The following is a 21,923-nucleotide window of genomic DNA, read 5'->3' as shown; positions in this document are numbered from 1 at the left end:
TTTCAGGTTGAAAATGTCTGACAACCAAAATATACACGAAAAAACAGTGCAAAAAAGACAGCAAAGGTCAGCAAAAAAATCGGAGATGTGTTTAGAATAAAATATACAAATTTCCCAATTTCAATGAAAAATATGCATTTTTTCCAATAAAAAAGGGTAGCGGTAGTTTTGAAAAAAGACAACAATATCACTGAATATTTAATTACAATCCAAATTCAGACCTGTATCAAGTGAGAACATTGTGTCCATTTTTGCCCCAACTGTTCAGGGTTGGACCTCTGTGGTCGTATCCAGCTGCGCTCGGCGAAGCAATTTATTGACTTATATCTCAAAAACTAAAGCATTTAGAGCAAATCAGACAAGAAGTTACAGCTCTTTTCATAATGCTAGCAAGACAAAGTTTTGTTTGACTTGCTTGCTTTGTTTGTATAAATGTTTGCTCAAGCATTGTAATTAAGATTGACATCTGCAAACAATATAAGCAGGCGGAGTTAAACCTGTGTATAGGTAAATTTGATTATTTGATAATGTCCAATCAAATTTAAATATAATGTATACAAGTTTAAATCCGCGTTTTTATGTTATTTTCAGACGTCAATCTTAATTACAATGCTTGAGCAAACACTGATACAAACAAAGCAAGCAAGCCAAACAAACATTTGTCTTGCTAGCATTATGAAAAGAGCTGTAAAGTATTCATTAGGTCAAGGTCTACCTGCTCTGAAATTATCAGCCAAACTGGGTATCTGATTTTAAGGTTTTTGCCCCTGAATTGATGATTTTAAGGAAATTTTTGCAGTTTTTGTCGAGCCTGCGACTTTTGTCGCAGAAAGCTCGACATAGGGATAGTGATCCAGCGGCGGCGTTAGCTAACTTCTTAAAAGCTTTATATTTTTGAAGCTAGAAGACCTGGATGCTTCATACTTTGTATATAGATGCCTTATGTTACGAAGTTTCCGTCTGTCATATGTCCATTGTCCTTGACCTCATTTTCATGGCTCAGTGACTACTTGAAAAAAAAGTCAACATTTTTTGTAATGTTAATTTCTTTCTTATTATGAGTAATAGGATAACTATATTTAGTATGTGCGTACCTTGCAAGGTCCTCATGCCCGTCAGACAATTTTCATTTGACCTTGACCTCATTTCATGGAAAGTGTTCAAGGTTAAGTTTTCGTGGTCAAGTCCATATATCAGATACTATAAGTAGTAGGTCTACTATATTTGGTATATGGAATGATTGTAAGGTGTACATGTCCAACTGGTAGGTGTCATCTGACCTTGACCTCATTTTCATGGTTCAGTGGTCAAAGTTAAGTTTATGAGTTTTGGTCTTTTTTTCTAATACTATATGCAATAGGTCAACTATAAATGGTGTATGGAAATATTTTATGATGTACATGTCAGTTTCACAGTTTTTATTTGACCTTGACCTCATTTTCACGGTTCATTTCTCAGTGTTAAGTTTTTGTGTTTTGGTCTGTTTTTCTTCAACTATAAGCAATAGATCAACTATATTTGATGTATGGAAGGATTGTAAGGTGCATATGTCTGTCTGGCAGGTATCATCTGACCTTGACCTCATTTTCATGGTTCATTGGTCGATGTTAAGTTTTCATGGTTAAGTTTGTTACTTAGATACTATAAGCAATAGGTCAACTATATTTAATGCCTAAATTGATTGTAAGGTGTACATGTCTGTCTGGCATGGTTCATCTGACCTTGACCTCATTTTCATGGTTCATTGGTCAATGTTAAGTTTTCTTGTTTAAGACTGTTTCTTAGAAACAATAAGCAATAGGTCAACTATGTTTGGTTTATTGAATGATTGTAAGATGTACATGTATTTCTCGTTTGGTTTATCTGACCTTGACCTCATTTTCTTTGATCATGTTAAGTTTATGTGTTACTTGTAGTAAAGCTTTGTATTTAGGACTATCAACATAAAATCAATAGTTAGTAAAGAAGGCGAGACATTTCAGCGTGTGCACTCTTGTTGAATGATTGTAAGGTGTACATGCATTTCTCGTTTGGTTTATCTGACCTTGACCTCATTTTCTTGGATCATGTTAAGTTTATGTGTTACTTGTAGTAAAGCTTTGTATTTATGACTATCAACATAAAATCAATGGTTAGTAAAGAAGGCGAGACATTTCAGCGTGTGCACTCTTGTTGGTTATTATCTTGAATATTATTATAGATAAAGATAAACTGTAAACAGCAAAAATGTTCAGCAAAGTAAGATCTACATATAAGTTTTATATGACCAAAATTGTCAATTGACCTCTTAAGGAGTCAGCTATTGCCCTTTAAAGACAATTTTTGACAATTTGTTCATCTAGTTTGCTTACTTTAAAAAATCTTCTCCTTTGAAACTGCTGAATCAATTTCAGCCAAACGTGGGCTGAATGAGTTTCAAAGTATCTAGTGTAAATTTTGTATTTTATTTCCTTGTACATCAAGAAACAAAAATTAAAGGTGAGCGATTCAGGCTCTTGAGAGCCTCTTGTTTAATAATGTAACCTTAAACAGACATATATTTTTTTTTGGCCTAATGAGATAACTACTAGTCCAAATGAAATGGATGTAAACAACTGTAGGTCACTGTATGGTCTTTAACAATGAGCAAAACCCATACTGTATAGTCTGCTAATTATAGGCCCTGAAATAACAAGCTGTGAAACAATTTAAGAATGTATTCCTTTGTTTATATCAATAATGATGAAATGAATAAAATGACTAAATAGGATGACCACATCAAGGATCTTTCCATGTTTCAGTTTCCTTCTTCAACAGAAATTACGTGAAAATTAGGAATTTTTCTCAAAACAAGTTTTTAATTGTTCAGGCTTCAATCATGAAGCTTATGACATAGGGTATTTCCATTTATGTATACAGCTGATTATTTTTAAATTATTTTTTGATATGCTTGTTGCATAATGTAAAAATTATTGATAATCATAGTTGTAAAATTCAAATTTATTCTACTGTACATGCTGTAGTGAATTGATTTTGAAAAAATAAGTAATGCTACATGTATATTAAATAGCTACTTATAAAGACTAAGTAGTACAAATGTAGCATGTTTAAAATTTATAAAATTCAATAAGGAAGTAGAATAATTAGAGTAAATTATTTGACTACCTGTCAAGTGACTTGAGACTATAAAAAATAAGTACGAAAGATATATTAACCCAAAGATGATATTTTTTTTTTTTTAGATAAATGAATAATTCAAAATAGTTTGGTAATCTTAAATACAGTAATGTCATTAGAACTGTCACTGTTAAATCATTAAAATGTCATAATTCAAATATTTAACAAAAACATAATTTTTTTTGAGGTCACATAATGTATGAGCAAAACACATTTGACTCAACATATGTGTTGAGTAAGACATCATTTCTTATTCATTTATGCCTGCAGAGTACTTGTGCCACTTTTTTATATACACTTAACACATTTTTTCAGTTTTTTAATTGGTCTTTATAGATATGGCTTTAATTTACATTTTGTACACTACATTGTAATTACTGGGTAGTTTATAATTAAATGACCACACAACACCAGCAATACAGTTCTCATTGTCCACACTATATCACTTGACAATTGAAATTATTATGTCCTGTGGACAGACAAGGAAGACTCCTATTAAAAGAATTTTATTATACCTCAAGGAACAAAACTTTGTTCCGTGGGGTATAATGTTTTTGACCCTTTAGTCCGTCCATCAGTCCGTTGGTCCTGTTCATGTCATCTCCACTCCTCTGAAACCACACAACAGAATTTCATTAAACTTTGTAGATAATTCGGACATAACATGTAGATCTATGTGCATATCGACTGGAAGATATGATTCTATTTTTTTTCTAGGAATTTCGGCCTAAATATATTACTGCAACAGATTGTCATTGCAATTCCTCTGAAGCTACACAACAGAATTTCATGAAACTTTATAGATAGTTAGGACATACTATGTAGATGTGCATATTGCCAGGAATTTTTGTTTAATTTTTTTTCTGGGAGTTATGTCCTTTTGAACTTAGAATTTTGGCCTTAATATACTAGTGCAGCAGTATGTCATCGCAACTGCTCGAAAACCATACAACAGAATTTCATGTAACTTTGTAAATAATAAGGGCATAATATGTAGATGTGCATATCCACAAGAAACTTTTATCAGTTGACTTTTGTAGGAGTTATTAGTCTTTAAACTTAATTAGGAATCTGGTGAGATTTTGTTCGCCCAGTGACAATGTGGGGGCGTGGGGTATGTGAGCAATAAAGGTTCTTTAATTCAATTGTACCTATTAATAAGACAAACCCTTAAGAGTAGATAGATGTGAAAGTTTAAGTATTGATCAGTGTTCTACCTCTATACTTTATTAACTCAAAATAGTAATAATGAAAAAATAAGATTTTATTCAGATTGATGGATGAGAAAGTTTGGTCATATACATGTATTCTAATGACCACTGAGAATTGCTACTAGGGATTCACTGAATAAGTTTTCAAATCTATGTTCTTTTAAGTGAACTTATTCCTAGTGTGTTAATACAACGGTCTGTCAGTGTCAAAAAGCAGGGTTTTCACTCAGGATTTTAGATGGCGAGTTCAGGGACTTAGTGAGTCCCAACAGCAGGAAGAAAATATATAGCAATGCCTTAATTTATTAGGTTCTTGACAAAATAAAATAAGAAAATGAAATAAATTTTTAAGTAATTTTTATACGACCGCAAAATTTTTGCGGTCATATATTGGTATGACGTTGGCATCGTCGCCCGAAGACACATTGGTTTTCGCACAATAACTTTATTTTAAGTGAATGGATCGCTATGAAATTTTACCATAAGGTTCAATACCACAAAAGGAAGGTTGGGATTGATTTGGGGTTATGGTACCAACAGTTAAGGAATTAGGGGCCAAAAAGGGGCCAAAAATAAGCACTTTTGTAACTTCCAGACAATAACTTGTGTTTAAGTGTATGGATCTCTCTGAAATTATACCACAAGTTTCCATACCACAAAGGGATGGTTAGGATTGGCTTTTGGGGGTTATGGCTCAAACCATTTAGGAATTAGGGGCAAAAAAGGGGAAAAAAACAAGGGTTTCCTGGTTAATGGACAATTTAAAAGCAGTGTAAGGGAGGTAATCCAAAAACAGAATTGTAGAATTTTGTACAATGCTGGATTACCTCCCTTACACTGCTTTTAAATTATCTATTTATGATGTATTTAAATTGCTATTTATGGTTGCAAACTCCATTGGAAATTTGAATAGAGATTATGACCATATCTTGAGGGAAAGAATTTTTTTTTGGTAAAGGGGGGGTGAGGGGGGTAAACAAAAAATTGTGGGGGGCAATTTTTTTTTTCATTTCAGATTTCAGAAATTAAAAAGAAAATTTCTTCAAATATTTTTTTTTTTGCAAAAAAAAGGGGAGGGGGGGTGGTCAATATGCAACAAAGCAAAAAAAAAAGGGGGGGGGGGGGGGGGGGGGGGGGGGTAAATTTTTTTTGTTTTTGTTGGGGGGGTCAATTCGCAACAGCATAATTTGTATTGCACAAAAGCAAAAAATTGAATATAAATTCAAATCATCTAACCAATTCTAAGTTCTTTGACTACACTTATTCAGTGTCAAAAACCTATTATGTGTCAAATATTTAATTACAATCCAAAGTCAGACCTGTATCAAGCGCGAATATTGTGTCCATTTTCGCCCCAACTGTTCAGGGTTGGACCTCTGCGGTCGTATCCAGCTGCGCTCAGCGAAGCATTTTATTTAACTTTCATATAACTTTTGCTTTTAAATGATGATAAATGGGCTCAGCTGATACAATCTTGATGCATCTTTTTACTCATCACCTCAGAAAATCAGTTCAGACAGTTTTCAGGAGTCCTGGATTCGTCATAGTGGGAACCCTGAAAACAAAACTGACTTCTTTTGATAAATTTGATTTTAACTTAAATTACTATTATAATTTCTTCAGTTTTTATACGCCCGTTTACGGGACGTATTATGGTTTACCGTTGTCCGTCCGTCCGTCCGTCCGTCTGTCCGTCCGTCGTCAACATGTCGGACAATAACTCAAAAATGCTTTAACCAATTTGCAAAAAACTTTGGTGAATTGTTTATATCTATTGACATGAGCTCCCTTTCGTTTTTTATAAAATTTAGATTTTACGTTTCCGAGTTATGGGGTTTTATTCATTAAAAAAAGGGGGATTTTCCAGTTTTCGGACAATAAGTCAAGAATGCTTTCACCAACTTGCAAGAAATTGTGGTGAATTGTTTATATCTATTGACATGAGCTCCCTGTGGATTTTTATAAATTTAAGATTTTACTTTTCCAAGTTACAGGGTTTTATTCATAAAAAAAGGGGGGATTTTCCAGTTTTCGGACAAAAACTCAAAAATGCTTTCAGCAATTCTTATGAAACTTTGGTGAATTGTTTGTATGTATTGATGTAAGCTCCCTTTAGAATTTTATAAATTTTACATTTTACATTTCTGAGTTATGGGGTTTTATTCATTAAAAAAAGGGGTGATTTTCCAGTTTTTGGACAATAACTCAAAAATGCTGTCACCAATTCTCATGAAACTTTGGTGAATTGTTTATATCTATTGATGTAAGCTCCCTTTTTATTTTCATAAATTTCTAATATGACATTGAGAATTTATTTAACTTTATTTGTTTATAGTCTGACAACAGATTTACTAAGTATTGCACAACAGCAAGAAATCTTTAATTGAATATAAATTCAATTCATATAACCAATTTCAAGTTCTTTGACTACATTTATTCAGAAACCTATAATATGTCAAATATTTAATTACAATCCAAAGTCCATTTTTGCCCCAACTATTCAGGGTTGGACCTCTGCAGGTATATCTAGCTGCGCTCAGCGAAGCAGTTTATTAGAACCATGAATAACTATATAATGTTTTTATTCAACCTTCTGAAAGCAACCTGAGATAAACACTGACTATGCGGTATGGGTTTTGCTCATTGTTGAAGGTTGTATGGTGACCTATAGTTGTTAACTTCTATGTCATTTGGTCTCTGATGGAGAGTTGTCACATTGGCAATCCTACCACATCTTCTTATTTTTATACTCAGTCAATCAGTTCTTTTTTTTTAGGTATCAAGACTGGTTATTTTACATGAGGAAGCAGAAGATGGGAATGCCATGCCAGACCTCGGTCAGCCTGTTATGACAGTAAAGACTGCAGTAGAAAATCTAGTTCGAGTAAGTCTTATATTTTATGGAGACATACATGTGAACTAATACTGAAAGAAAACATGAAAATTGACAAAGATTACATGGAGGTCAATTTATAGATTGATAGAAAAGATAAGAAATCTTAAAGATATGCCAATTTTCCGAGACCAATGCAGTGGTTGTATAATTAGATATGCAACATTCAAAATACAAGTAAATTTTACATAAGTCAAGAATTTTATAGTTCTTCTGCACTATTTTGTAATATAATTAAATGTAGAACAGGACTGATATATCAGTATGTCCTATATCTACACTCAATAAAAAAAGAGCTTAATTACATATGTTCATATCACAGGTTGGTTATGATACATGTAATAGCAGTGATGATCAGATTCTCAAACAAGACATGCCACCATGCCTCAATCGTGTGGACGAAGCCTCACTGTTCCTACTCCAGGCTTCAGACATGCTCAGGGCAGACCCTTTCTCTGCTGCTGCCAGGAAAAAGTTGATTGAAGGATCAAGAGGTCTGTATGATTATATTTATTTTGTAGATTTATAAACCTTGTCAATAAAACAGGAGGCTAATAAGAAAACATGTAGTTAAAACAATTTTCATGTGCAATAAATTTGATAAAAACATGGGCTTTTATGAAGAATACTATACTAATGTATTCTTTAAATAGCTCTTCATTTTAAACTTAAGTCTGCCATTTTTATACTATTTAAGAATAAATAAATATGTTTGTAAATATAGAACTTGGCAGACATTGGTAATATCTTGTAGTTTAAATTCAAACATGTGAAGAAGTTATTTAGATAAAAATGGATCTGAAGAAAAAAGGTGATCTTAATGCTTTGATGAATGTCAAGTCTGTGGTTTGTTGAATTAATACCATAGATATGGAAAAAAACTTACAGTTTCAAATCCTGATACAGATACATGTTTCTACCAAGAAAAAGTTCGTGTAAATAATTTGAGAGGAATAATGATCAAACGAAGAGAAGATGGAATGAAATTTTGAAAGTACCTTGAATAACAAAAAAAAGTTCCAGATAGGTTTTTTACTAAAAGATTTTATCATTGTAATAATATTTATAATTCATTTTTGTTGTTGAAATTACAGGTATTTTACAAGGTACTTCTCAGCTTCTATTTTGTTTTGATGAATCTGAAGTAAGGAAGATAATCCGTACCTGTAAAGGTGTACTGGAATACCTGGCTATTACAGAAGTTGTGGATAGTATGGAGGACTTAGTAACCTTTGTAAAGGTATACTTCAGTTATAAACAGTTTCAAATGGTGACATGATAAGTTAGGGTAATAACAAATTAAAATATAATGATAGTAATGTCAATTAGTCACTGAATTTACTTAGTTTGGTTCTGTTAATTTGATTGAAATACATCAAGCAAGTAATAAAAATATACCAAACATAAAGTGGTCGAATTAAAAATTGCTTTTGCTGGTGTATAGTGAACCACTGTAAAACCAGGGGAATACTGGTGTTTGAGTGTTAAATAATGATGATTTACAACTACGGCATTGAATATCTATACAGAGATACAAAATTTTCTTCAGAGTGAATGACTAACAGTAACCACCATTCCTGTGAAAAGTCACAACCAACTTTGATTTTTAACTGAATCACCATGTTTGGACTGTATTGTATCAATTGTTGAAGATAAAATGTAGACTCAGAACGCCTTTATTGGGAAGGCCAAAACAAAAATTGTACTTGTTTACTGTTACCCAACCTACTTTAATTCAGCCCCTATCCTAAATTTTTTTTACAGTTTTAAATTATGCACTATGAAGGTCATAATGTTTCACAAATAGACTCAAGATCAAAAATTTGTTAAAAAAAAAATCCTGACCCATAGACCCTGATTTTTTTCCATCATTAAACAAATGTATAGTTTTGGGGCAACTTTATTATTGGGTTGCACTATTACTCTTATTGATATTATGTTATTTTGTGTTTTAGAACTTAAGTCCAGTATTAACTAACATGACAAAGCTTGTGGATGGTCGAGAAAAGGAACTAACACATCAAGTTCATCGTATGATGCTAATACGTTCTTTGGATGAAGTTAAGAATTTAACACCAGTCTTAATCAGTGCCGTCAAGATGTTTATTACTGCCAAACACACAAGTAGGTCTATATTTAATACAGAATAACAACCTGTGTTAACAATTCTAGTGAAGACCTTTGAACTTTGGTGGATAGTTGTCTCATTGGCAATTATACCACTTCTCCTTATGTTTATATTTAACATTCTTTATAATTTAAGTTGTCTTAAATAAACCCCTTTAAGGATGGAAATCCTAAATTGGCTAAATTTTGTTTCATTTCACAGTTTTTAGTGAACAATTTTTTTTTATTCAGATTCAAACTCATTTTAGCAAAAGCAATTTTATAAAACTCCAGAAAATAAATCTCTTTGCTAATACATGTGAGAGTATTTTTCAGAAATTCTGAAAAGTAACTTCAATAAAAAAAATTCATATGACTTTTGAAATGTTTTTAACATTATAACAATATTGATAGTGCCAGTCATTGATGAATTTTCTCTTGGTAAGTAGCATGGAGTTAATAAGCATAAAACATCTGGTTCATCTTTTAGGATAGCCCATACAAGTGGTCAAGTCCCACCCCTCCCTGAACTTGGGCTCATATGATAAGGCAACTAGAACAATATATGATATAAAAAAAGAATCAAAGAAATTGTTAGTTTCAATAATATTTTCTGACAAGGGAGTAGTTCCCTGTATTAAGAAAATGGATATGTTTTAATAGATATGAATAAATGTATTAATATTTGTTCATTTGGTATATTAAGCTTAAGTTTTTTTTTAACCAAATAGTACATTTAATTTAATAAGCATTCAGGAAGACTTAAAAGTTAGGAAGTGAGATTTCTGGAACTTTTCTTTTACCAAAAGTGTTTGAAATTTTAAAAATTTCTGATATCTCTGGATTATTCTTTTAACATGAGATTTTACTTAGATAAGATTGAGTTGTCCCTCTTTGTTTAGAGATTAATGAATATGTTTCTTTTCATTATGAATTTATCTGTATTTACTGAATCAAGGTTTAGCTTGTCCTATAGAAGAAATATTTCTAGAGCCTACAAATCTTTTAAATCATCAGCAAATCTACATTAGACCACTTTCATATTCATGCATTTTCCTGTACATTTCCTATGTCACAATGCTTATGTTATTATCAGTCAGGGGCGTTACTTAAACAAGTTATTTTTTTTAGTTACTTATATAGGTCATATTTGTTTGTAAAAAATATAAAATTACTCATTAGAGTTATTTTAAATTTTAATAGAATCATTGACTAAATGTAGTTTTCATGAATTTTTACATCATTTTATATCATAAAATTAAGAATTTATTAAATTTGAGAGGAGTATAGAGATAAAGGGTTACTTTAAAAATAATGACAAAAATATTACTTGAATAAGTTATTTTATACATCATTGAAAGAACTAGTAATTACACTTATTTAAGGAACATATGTAATTGTTTTGGGTTACATATTATAAATAACTTCAAGTCTTAACTAAATCACAAGTTTCTATCTATTTATATCTGTCTACCTTCAAGATTTTCAATGAAAATGATATTTTAATAGTCCCAAAAGACCAATCTTTGACCCAGAAGCGTCGATATGAAAGATAAGTGCGTCAGAAAGGCAATTAGTGTTTCAGAAGGATTAGATTTTATATTTCTTGGGAAAAATAACCAGATGACTGTGAAAATTTGTTAAAGATAGTAAAATCTGTATAATTGGACACCCATAAAAATAATATTTAGAAAAATTACTTATATAAGTAATATTTAAAATAGCCTCGTTTTCAACATTACTTGTATAGGTAATTTTAAAAGTTACTTGTTTAAGTAATGCCCCTGACTGATTATGCCACAGTAAAAGTCATTTGTCCAATGACATCATTTATGCTGATTGACCTCTCATTTATGTTGATTGACCTCAGGTCAACCTGTGTAACTAAATCATAAAAAAGAACTCAAAATTGGTATATGGCTAAGTTAATTTGGTATGTCAGTGTTCTAGAATTCCCATTTCCCGTCACCCGTGGCAAGTTGATTTAGGTCATGGGGAAAGTGGAAATTCAAACCTTTGTTGTCCGTGGGCAAGTAAAATTAAATTACAGAAACCTCCTATTAATGCAGATCAAACGGTCGATGAAACAATTGTGTTCTTTTATTTCAATCAAAGTTTCAAAGCAAGATCGTTGTTGCTGGTGTAAATCATGCAGGGGTTCTAAAGTCGAGGGAAGAGAAACGTGCACACGTGTTTCGTTATCACCGTCATAAATACGCTTGGTAGCTAAACAAGGGAAATCTGCGATTTCAAGTATCCATCTGATCTAGACACAAAAAAACAATTATCCGGAATGCAAACGGTAAAAGATTTTAATATCCAGATCTCTCTTTTTTTTCTTTTTCTGATTTTTTGTGTGTTATATTATCACTTTTTTGTGCCAATACATTCGAATTACTGATGTTATGTCACAAATAGACATGGGTCAAACTAAAATTAATATGTTTCAAAATAAAAATAATATATTCCATCAAATGTTTTGTATATCTGGATGAACATGACCAAGATGACATTACATTATCAACACAATCACAAGCTAGTTAGACAAACTTATTAATTTCAAAGGAAATGACAGAGTTCATAATTTCAAATTGAACTACATGTATAAACATGCAGTGAAAGGAATAACAAAATTATGAAAACATTTCAAAATAGTATAAAATTAAGGGAAAGTTCATTAAACTTGTGGGAAAGTGAATTTTTTATACCAACTTACCCGTTGAAAGTTGCAGATGTATTAAAATCCTAGAACACTGTAAGTGATTATACTTTTAAATCCTTGTCACTTGTGAATTTTGTATGTGTTTTAACTGTCAACATTGTATCCTTATGTTTATATGAAAAAAGTAGCATACTGCCATAGCTAATAAGCCAGGATAGAGATTTGCAATGCAGTATAGAATATGTGAAAAACAGTGATTCAACAAATGAAAAATGACAAAGATTGATATACCTTTAAGTAAGAATATAACTTTCAAATGGAGATTGATGAATATATTTCATTAATGAAGTTGTACAAAAACAAAACACTGTTATGTAAAATGGCTAATTGCAATCAGTTTCTTTACAGAATCGTGTACAGCATGTTTAGATTTTTTAGTAGCCAGATTTAGTTGTTTTGACTGTAGATGAACCTTGTTTTGTTTAACAGAACAAATTATTTTAAAGGTTTTAAATAGTTTCTGACCCTTTTAATCAGGAAGATTTATTGTTGATCTGCTTTCTATTTTATTGGTAAAAAACAAGAGGTGCTTAACCTAACCTGTTGGTATTATGTAAACCACACATCAAAATGTTTCAATACGTAAAATGAGCTTAAGTTTTTGAATGGCTGTTTTAATATTAAACTAACAATAATTACAAGAAACTTGAGCAGAGTTTATTTAATATCACCCAGAAATAGCTGTTCCAATTTTGTACTAAACTTTTGTACTAAATTATTTATTGCTAAATTACTAAAATTAGCAACATAAGTCTGGTATAAAATGAATTCTAAGGCATTTACATTGAACAAAATAAGGAATATGAAATCTTTAGATGCATATGAGTGTTATTCTGTTTAATTTGTTTTATTTAGTTAATTTTGTTACACATCCTAATTTTAGTTTCTTATGTTTTTTTTTGTTTTTATTGTTTTAATTATCTATTTTTTCTATTCTTTGTGCTTCTTTTTGAAGCATACATGTTTTCTTTATACACTTATTTACCTAATTTTCAGTCAGCAGTAATTACTGTATTTTTTTTTTTTCTAATGCTAATGCATTTTTTTGGTTTGATCAGCCTTAATGTTGATATGAATTTGTTACCTAATTAAATTTACTTTGCCATGTTGATCTTATTTTGATTGAAGAATTAAATCTAATTCAATGTTTTATAATAGATGCTGGTGCCCCAGAAGCTCAGTCAAACAGAGATTACATTGTACGTAAGATGTCTGACGAGGTACAGGAAATAATCCGTGTCCTACAGCTGACGACGTACGATGAAGACGAATGGGATGCTGATGACGTCACTGTCATGAAGAAATCAGTTGTTAGTATTATCACTCAATAATTTAATTTTGGATGTAACGCGTCTTCTGATTGGCTGACGTTGTTTTGTTTATCAGCTCATAGACATAATTTTGTCATGTGACCGTGACGTCATCAACGTTTTTTCATGGTTTACTCCGGTTTAAAATGGAATTTAGAATTAAATTATAAGAAATGACTGTAATATTTTTTCTGTCTATTCGAAATAACATAAAAAATGTGGTGCACACTTTAAAATAACCCGCTACGCGGGTTATTCAGTGTGCACCACATTTTTGATGTTATTTCTTCATAGACAGAAAAAATATTACAGTCATTCCCTAATTTATTTCCTTTCAAGGCCCATGATAATCAAATTTTTTTTTATGGTAATTTGATGAAAAGAACAGTTACTAAGTCAATGATAAAGGACTGTTTACTTTGTGTAATTATTTGATTGTAAAGACACGTGGAAGTACAAAAATTGCATATTAAATTCAAGATTGGAATGGTAGGAGTATCTTTGAGAATTTCATCAGGTTGTATATGTGAATTGTAATAGCAGAACCTTTTTTAAGGTTAAGAAAGGGGCCTCGGTGGCCGAGTGGTCTAAGTAGTTGAACTACTGTTTCACTAGCCTGTCAACACTCAGGTTGTGAGTTCGAATCCTGCATGTGGCAGGTGCACTCCACTTCAATCTTAATTGACTAGGATTGTCAGTTTTCCTACCAAAGGTCGGTGGTTCTCTCCAGGCGCTATGGCTTCCTCCACCAATAAAAAAAACTGACCGCCACAAAATAGCACAATAGTGCTGAAAGTGGCGTTAAACACCGATCAATCAAGGATTGAATTTTTTTAATTTTGTGGATAGATGTCATCAACATAATTAAACCCCAACAGTAAGTTAACATATCAGGAATATTACTTTGAAAAATTGAAAGCAGTGTAAATAAATTCCAATGAACAAAATTTTAGAGACAGAAACACAAAGTTCTAACATGAAGGAAATTAATGTTTCTGCCGTATTATGTAAAAATAGTGTGAAACATTAAAAGGATTTAGAAGTGTATACTGTGAAAGTACTTTTATTCGTGAGGTACCAATTTTTTGTGGTTTTCTAGGATGGCTTTATCCACAAATTTAAGTGTCCAACTAAATATAACAACTATTGTCCAAATCAAGACATGGAAAGATCTCCATGTAGGTTTGACTACATGGATACGGGCATATAATCTAGAGAATACATCGAATATCAGCAAACGCACAATGAACTACATATACAACTACAGACAGGATTTTACCCATTTAATCTTTATAAAACCTAAACTGTACAACTTTTAACCTTTCAGAGCTATTTTCCTAATGCTTGTAGTTTAAAGGTTTGGTTGGCTTACTTGCTTTGTTTGTATAAATGTTTGCTCAAGCATTGTAATTAGGATTACATCTGCAATCAATAGATAGGCGGGGCTTCAGCTTGTTTACATTATACTCTGCATTATACTTTACATCCAATAACATTCAGGACTAATGTATACACAAGCTGAAGCCCCGCCTATCTATTGATTGCAGATGTCAATCTTAATTACAGTGCTTCAAAGCAAGCAAGCCAACCAAACCTTTGAACTACAAGCATTAGGAAAATAGCTCTAATTCTCATGAAAAATTAGTTTTGATCCAATAAAGTCAGACTACCGGTGATGATATGCGATGATGACGTGTTCATTTTATCTCCTCATAATTCTTATACGAAAAAAAATCATATTGGGCTTGCTTTTTTTATTTCATACGAATTAATTCTACAATTGGAATTACATTTGTAGCATTTTTTATGTTATGGTTTTTTTTTAAGTGACATGTTTATGACCCAATTAAGGTAGCACTACAGTCTAACAATGATTTTTTGAGATATTTTTTTTTATCACATAATTTTAAAGTAAGTATCATTCTGCACATTTTGTAAAAATCCCAAAGTCGTTATCATATTACAACAGGGAGTAAATTGATAATGAACTTATGTAAATAAAAGCACATGGTAATTACTCTAAATATATGGGCATTTGGGAGGGGCTAATATGTCAATCATCTGTTGATACCAGTGTCCAGCTGTTAATCCCTGACCACAAGATAAATATTGTGGTCTTATCTCACTGTGTTACAACAAAAGTAATTAATATAACCATGGAAGTAAACAGAGAAAAGGAAAAAGATATGACTAGGAAAAAATCTACCAAAATGAAAAAAAAAAACTATGGATAAGAGTGTGAAAGTATCTTTGAAAGCCTCTGACAAAGGTTCTTACTACAAACAAGAAGAATATGTCTCTGAATCTTCTACATCTAAATGATGAGCGTGTCTTCTGTTAGGAGTTTTAGGCATTTTAACCAATTTTAAGTTTATGTGAAATTTTTCAATTCCATAAAACTAAAAAATCATGTGGGACATTCTATTTTCAGGAAGGGGATGGTCTTGATCTTTTTATGAACATATCTTTTATTGCATAATTTTAATGTTCTAGCTAATTTCATAGTATATTTCTTTTTAAAATACAAATGAAAATTATTCTTTATAGTGAGAATGATGATGTTAAATATTGATTATATGCAGCTGGTCAATCCTGTTATTCTCTTATCTTAGACTGTCTGGACAGAGGCGGAGCTTTGTCTATATTTCATTACTACATTACAGATGTTGGTCAAATCTGTGACGTCAAACTCCCGCCAAATGCCAAGTTAGTGTTGGACTGTGCACACATAATGCAAAATTTACAGTCTAAGAGTATCACAGACATAAACTGTGTGGTTCTTTTGATAAAATAGTGGTGTCATAACACTCCTGGGGTGTTCCCAGTGGAATTTTTGTATTTATGTTGCATTTATAGGGGTTCTAAGGGGGAAATTCAGTTTTTATGTGATTTCTCAGAACAATTTTTCATGAGAATTGTTAGCAAAAAATGAAAATAGAAACTTTATGGGTACCCTCTTTGGTTTGGCTTTGATATATGTGATTAAATGGAGTATTTACTACAATACCATGTCCCAGTTTTTGGATAATTTGTTTCTTAATGAATTTATAGGTCTCCAAAGATGAAAGGTGAAATGAGGTTTGGCACCCAGCAGTTAAATCAATATATCTTCTTACTGGAGGCATATATCAAAAATCTGAGACATGGTTTTGTAGCTTGTGTATGGTTGATTAAAGGGATGAAAACAAATTTTTACTACCATTTGACCTAAATGTGCCATTTTCATCTAAGTTGGAAGACCACTTTTTTGGCAATTAATGAGCTATATTTTTAAATTAATCATACCAAAAATAAATTTATCTATAAATTAAGAAAGAGTAATATTTCAGCTTTAAAATGAATTAAAGATTTTAAAAATCCATTGAGAAGTTTTGGAGAAATTAATCTTTAAAGACTGTTGGTTGGAGTCAGAAAATTCTGACTGTAGTGCTACCTTAACACCTGTGATGTTTGTTAATCTGTTGAATATTCGATCTCGGGTTAATAAGTGTCATCACTTATGATGACACATGTGCAACAATCAAAATGTTAACTTTGCAATTTTCTTCAATCAAGACAATTTATAAGCATAGATGACTAAACTTATTTAAAAAAGCAATTATTTAATTAAAAATTTCATGAATGTTGTAAGTAATGAAAGACGAACAAGTAAGTGAAAATGGACACATTATTTTGCAATATCCTACAAATCATTATAAAACAACATATGATTACTATTAAAATTTTTCGTTTCTAATTTTTTTCTTCAGAAAACTAGAATTCACAAATTTAAGAACTCACGAACATGTAACTTTTGCTCAAACCACGAAAATTGATACCCACGAATTACAGTACTTTCACAGTATGTAACTCTGACAGTTTGATCAAGCAATATCATAACATCAAAATTTGATATGCAACGTTTTCTGGTCAAATATTTGTCATTCATTGTGACAAATTATTTTCAGTACTATACTTTGTGACAGCAAAAAGTTCTCTAGGTTTTTTTCGGATATCTTCATATGTCCTTCCTTAACAGTTTATACTCTGCATAAAGAAGTTTTCGTTTATAAATATGATCCATAAAAGATTGTGTAATATATGCTTGATTGATAAAGAAGCTATATAAGTTTTTAAGGCTAATCTAGAATTATTTATTAAGAATGATATACTATATATTTTATTTCTACTCTTTTTGAATGATACAAATATTAAGCAAAGATTGTTATAATTTGTGAAATATTTATATTTAGAATGCTATAGAACAAAAGATGAAGCCAGCTTTTGATTGGTTAGCTGATCCAGCAGCTTTAGTTGGTAGCTCAGGTATGGATAGAATATATGCCCAGGTTTCTTCTTAGGGCTATTCCAGGGTAAAAAAACAAATCTATTACAATTAAAAGTAAAAATTATGAGTGGTGGGGTATATAAAAAACTGTTCTCTACCATACATTTTCCCCTGGAATAGCCCTAACCAGATTGATCCTACTATAGGTGCATAGCATAAGCTTAATATGGCCATTGATTATCAAGCATTGCAAAGGTTGATTGATTGATTGATTGATTGTTGCTGTTTTAACACCACTTTTAAGCGCCACATATGGGCTTTTTCGTGGCAGCCAGTTTTTATTGGTGGAGGAAGCCAGAGTGCCCGGAGAAAACCACGACCTTCGATAGGAAAACTGACAATCCTAGTCAATTAATATTGGAGTCGAGTGCACCCGCACGAGCAGGGTGCGAACTCACAACCTCAGTGTTGACTGGCTAGTGATTACAGTAGTAGAACTACTTAGACCACTTGGCCACCGAGGCACCGCAAAGGTTGAGATGTGAACAGTGTAGAACCTAGGATAAAATAAAAAAAACAAACTAAAAAAACTAGCTTACCTATCTACCTGTCAGTCTCAATTGTTTCAAACATGTCAGTGGAAGCACAAGTATTTTTTTTATTTAGCAAATTAAAGAGAGAGTCCTAAACTGTATCTTGCATAAGGAATATAATAGCATCTATAAAGACCTTCCTGAAAACCTGCATATTTTAATCTTTTTGAAATAGGTGACAAGGCTCTAAGTCAGATTTTAGAAGATGCTCGTAAAGTTGCTGAGAGATGTACAGACCCTGCTGATAGGGATCGAATTCTTAAAACTGTAGGAGACATTGACTCTATGAAAAATGCCTTGTCAGAACTCAGAGTTCAAGGAAAGGTAAGAAAATCCTTAAAACTGTAGGTGACATTGATTTTATGAAAAATGCCTTGTCAGAACTCGGGTTCAAGTTAAGGTAAGAGAATGCTAATATTGACAGGAAAATATATAATGCAAATGTAACCTTTAACTCTGCTTAGTATGTGTTCAAAATATATTTATTATGTGAACATTTCAAATATAAGGTCATTTACCATGAGTAAACTTGTAACTGTAAGCAAAGTTTCCATAACCTTTTAATTATAATGTATAAAAAAGATTACAGATTAATGCAATTTTCAAGTTGTCATATTCTATCCAAAATGTACAATTTAATGTTATGAAAAATAAATTCAAGTCACATGTACTATTTTTATATGTTTCAAAAGTAGGCAGTAATTTGAAATATTTGGTGTGCTTGTCTGTTTTTGAAAAATGAATAAAAGTGAAATGTTTGGTAATAGTCAATAAGACAATGGGACTGCAATCAATAAATTTGCATAGTATAAAGTATCATTTTAGAAGTTTTATTTTGTTTGTAGGGAAGCAGCCCTCAGGCCATGTCCCTTGCCAGAGAAATACAGAATAAGTTGAAGGATCTTCAGAATCTAACACAAGCAGGAACCATGAAAACAGAAAGGTCTGGCATTCGTAAACCTGCACCAACAGTAGAAGGCAAGGTAGAACAAGCAAGGCAATGGTTGGCAAATCCTGCATTGGATGATAGAGGTCTAGGTTAGTTGACTTTTTTGGTGTTGTCCAATTACTGGCTATTTCTCTCTCCATCATAGGATCAGGAGCTTTATCAGAAAAAACATCTTTAATGTAAACTTGGACAAATTCATTATAAAATGCTAGAAAGGAGAAAGTGAATTTGGTAAAAAAAATATGCTAAAAACTAATATATATCAATCTCTGATTTTTAGAATTAATTGCTGAATATATGCATTTTAATAAAACATTATGGTTTTAAAATTACACTTTAATGGGTTACAAAATCTTAACACCAAAAACTATATTTACCTTCTCCTTTTGGAGACATAAAAATATTTTTGTGAATTGGAATATTCTATTAATGATAGACTTGAAATAGTAGTTAAATATTTATAAATTACCAGTACACATTTTTTTTCTGAATAGTTCTGAAGAAATAATCGCTCTCAGTAAAATTTCAAAATATTATATTAATATATTTTCAAATGATCGTTAAGACTGAAAAAACTTGTACATTGAAAAAATATGTTTTCCACAGGTGAACAAGCAACTAAACTAGTTGTAGCTGAAGGTCGTAAGGTTGCTGACTCCTGTACTGGGCCCCAGAGATCTGAATTATTGAGACTTTGTGATGAGACAGAGATACTGACTAATCAGCTATCAGATCTTATCAGAAGAGGACAGGTACTTTCCTTTTGACTTCAGGTTTTATTAGGTTTGCCTTACAACTATTATAATTATAGCTCTTGTCTCAATAGAACCTTTCTACATTTTAAGCAATCATCATTAAATTCAGCGCTTACAGATTTTTGCATTTTTCTTTGTTGTGTTATAAATAATTTGCCAGAAAATTTCAACCCTTCAAGTATTTCCCCAAATCAGAGAATTTTAACTATTCATCTCAAGGGATATCCTTTGATACATATTTCATTGGTAAGAGGTAAAGAAAATAAAATTGAGGTTATAGTGTTAACAATAAAAACACCTTCTGTCATAATATTTCTTTAACCAATTACATACATACTATTCCCCTGTATGAATATTTGCAAGGATATTTATATACCTTGCTAACAGTTTTTTCTTCAGTATTGTGAAGCATCCTTACATCATAATCAAGTTTCTTCTTAAACAGATAACACGCCTATTTAGTATTTTCATATCATTTATAATCATGTATATAAGTATGCTTACCATTAGTACTTTTGAAAGATAGTACATGAAAATTTTAGAGTATGTCTTAAAATCGCTATGTTTGATGAAATGTTGTATATATATTATTATTTCAGGGTGATTCTCCTCAAGCTAAAGCCATAGCTAGACAACTTACTGAGAAACTTCACAACCTTCAGGCTAAAATCCAGGAGGCACTTGTTAATCAGGTAATGACTTATTTTTTTTTAAAACGTATATTTAAACATTTTTGGTGTTGCTTAAATCGACGTCACTTGTATTTAGTTTATTGGTTTAAATGTCAATTTGCCTAAGAATTGGACATTTGATAGAAACATTGTGAAAAAAAGCAAAACAAAACAAAATCAACTAAAGTAGAAGGTACTATGTTGATCTCTTTAATTTGAAAATCACAAAGTATTATTAATCTATCAAATAACATCATACACAGGTTCACAAGACATTAGTGGCCTAGATATTGGTCATGATATTATTTTGTCATAGATTATGTGGTTTTGGACACTAAAAATTTTACATGTATCCCAAAACTACTAAAACTGTCTCATTTTGAGATCTACTCTTTACATGTAAAGATATAAGCACCAGTCTTTCCCAGAAGTCAGTCATAATTTCATGCTTTTGTCATTTTGACGTGTTATCCAGTGTGGTATTATAGTTACTGTAAAGTGGTTCATTTTCAGGGAGATTAAATTTTGCAATTTTAAAGGTCCAACCTGTTTGCAGGGTTTCTCTTTTGCTATTTTCTTGTCCCTAACTTATTGTTCTAAAAGATCAAATTTATATGAGGGAATATTTACATGATTTTATCATAATTGTGAAATTAGCGAAAATAAGTCCCTTGCAAAAATTTCCTACTTTCCAGTACTTTAAGCATAACATAATTTATAAATACAAGACTTTTTACACTGATATATAATGATACAGCCTGTATTTATCCTCACAGGTAGCAGAAGACTTTATAGATATAACAGGACCACTTAAACAACTTCATGATGCTGCACTGACACCACTAGGTAAGATCTGGTGTATAATAATCAAAAGTATTCATGGACAAAGTACTGTCATTAGACTTGTTTAGGACTATTCATGGAATAAATATATGGGTTGGGGGGTCAGACACCAAAGATGTTTTTTGCTGAGGGTAAAGGGGATGGAAGCAAATATAATTCTGTTACAAATGAAAATAAAAGTTGTGGGTGATGGTTTATAAAAAAAAGTGTTCCTCCTATATTTTTTTCCTGGAATAGCCCTTGTACAATATATAGATTAAAGGAATAAACCAAAGCTAGGATTAGATAAACCAAAATAATGTTTCTTTGTTCCGCTTCTTCATATTCATTTGCTTAATGTAAGGGGAGACCTTTAAAACAAATATTAGGTATAACCAAGAAAAGTAGACATTTCAACAGACCACAACAACAGCCAACACTTGATTCCTCCAAGAATATAGACAGACA

The 21,923-nt window shown here is 31.5% G+C and overlaps 1 protein-coding gene across 3 annotated transcripts in view; it reads left to right on the top strand.

The window, feature by feature from the left end:
* LOC127705859 (vinculin-like) overlaps positions 1-21,923 on the top strand; it is a 68,903-nt gene that overhangs the window by 11,611 nt on the left and 35,369 nt on the right. For all 3 annotated transcript variants that reach the window (XM_052210208.1, XM_052210209.1, XM_052210210.1), the window contains exons 2-12: positions 7,144-7,251; positions 7,583-7,754; positions 8,355-8,500; positions 9,216-9,384; positions 13,247-13,398; positions 17,631-17,703; positions 18,434-18,582; positions 19,104-19,296; positions 19,814-19,959; positions 20,562-20,654; positions 21,410-21,479. In XM_052210208.1, coding sequence (XP_052066168.1) covers positions 7,144-7,251; positions 7,583-7,754; positions 8,355-8,500; positions 9,216-9,384; positions 13,247-13,398; positions 17,631-17,703; positions 18,434-18,582; positions 19,104-19,296; positions 19,814-19,959; positions 20,562-20,654; positions 21,410-21,479 — 1,471 coding nt within the window. The remainder of the gene's footprint in view (positions 1-7,143; positions 7,252-7,582; positions 7,755-8,354; positions 8,501-9,215; positions 9,385-13,246; positions 13,399-17,630; positions 17,704-18,433; positions 18,583-19,103; positions 19,297-19,813; positions 19,960-20,561; positions 20,655-21,409; positions 21,480-21,923) is intronic.

Source organism: Mytilus californianus, unplaced genomic scaffold, assembly GCF_021869535.1.
Source record: "Mytilus californianus isolate M0D057914Y unplaced genomic scaffold, xbMytCali1.0.p SCAF_6, whole genome shotgun sequence".
Classification (NCBI taxonomy): Eukaryota; Metazoa; Mollusca; class Bivalvia; order Mytilida; family Mytilidae; genus Mytilus; species Mytilus californianus.
This window is presented reverse-complemented; position numbering and strand designations above follow the sequence as displayed.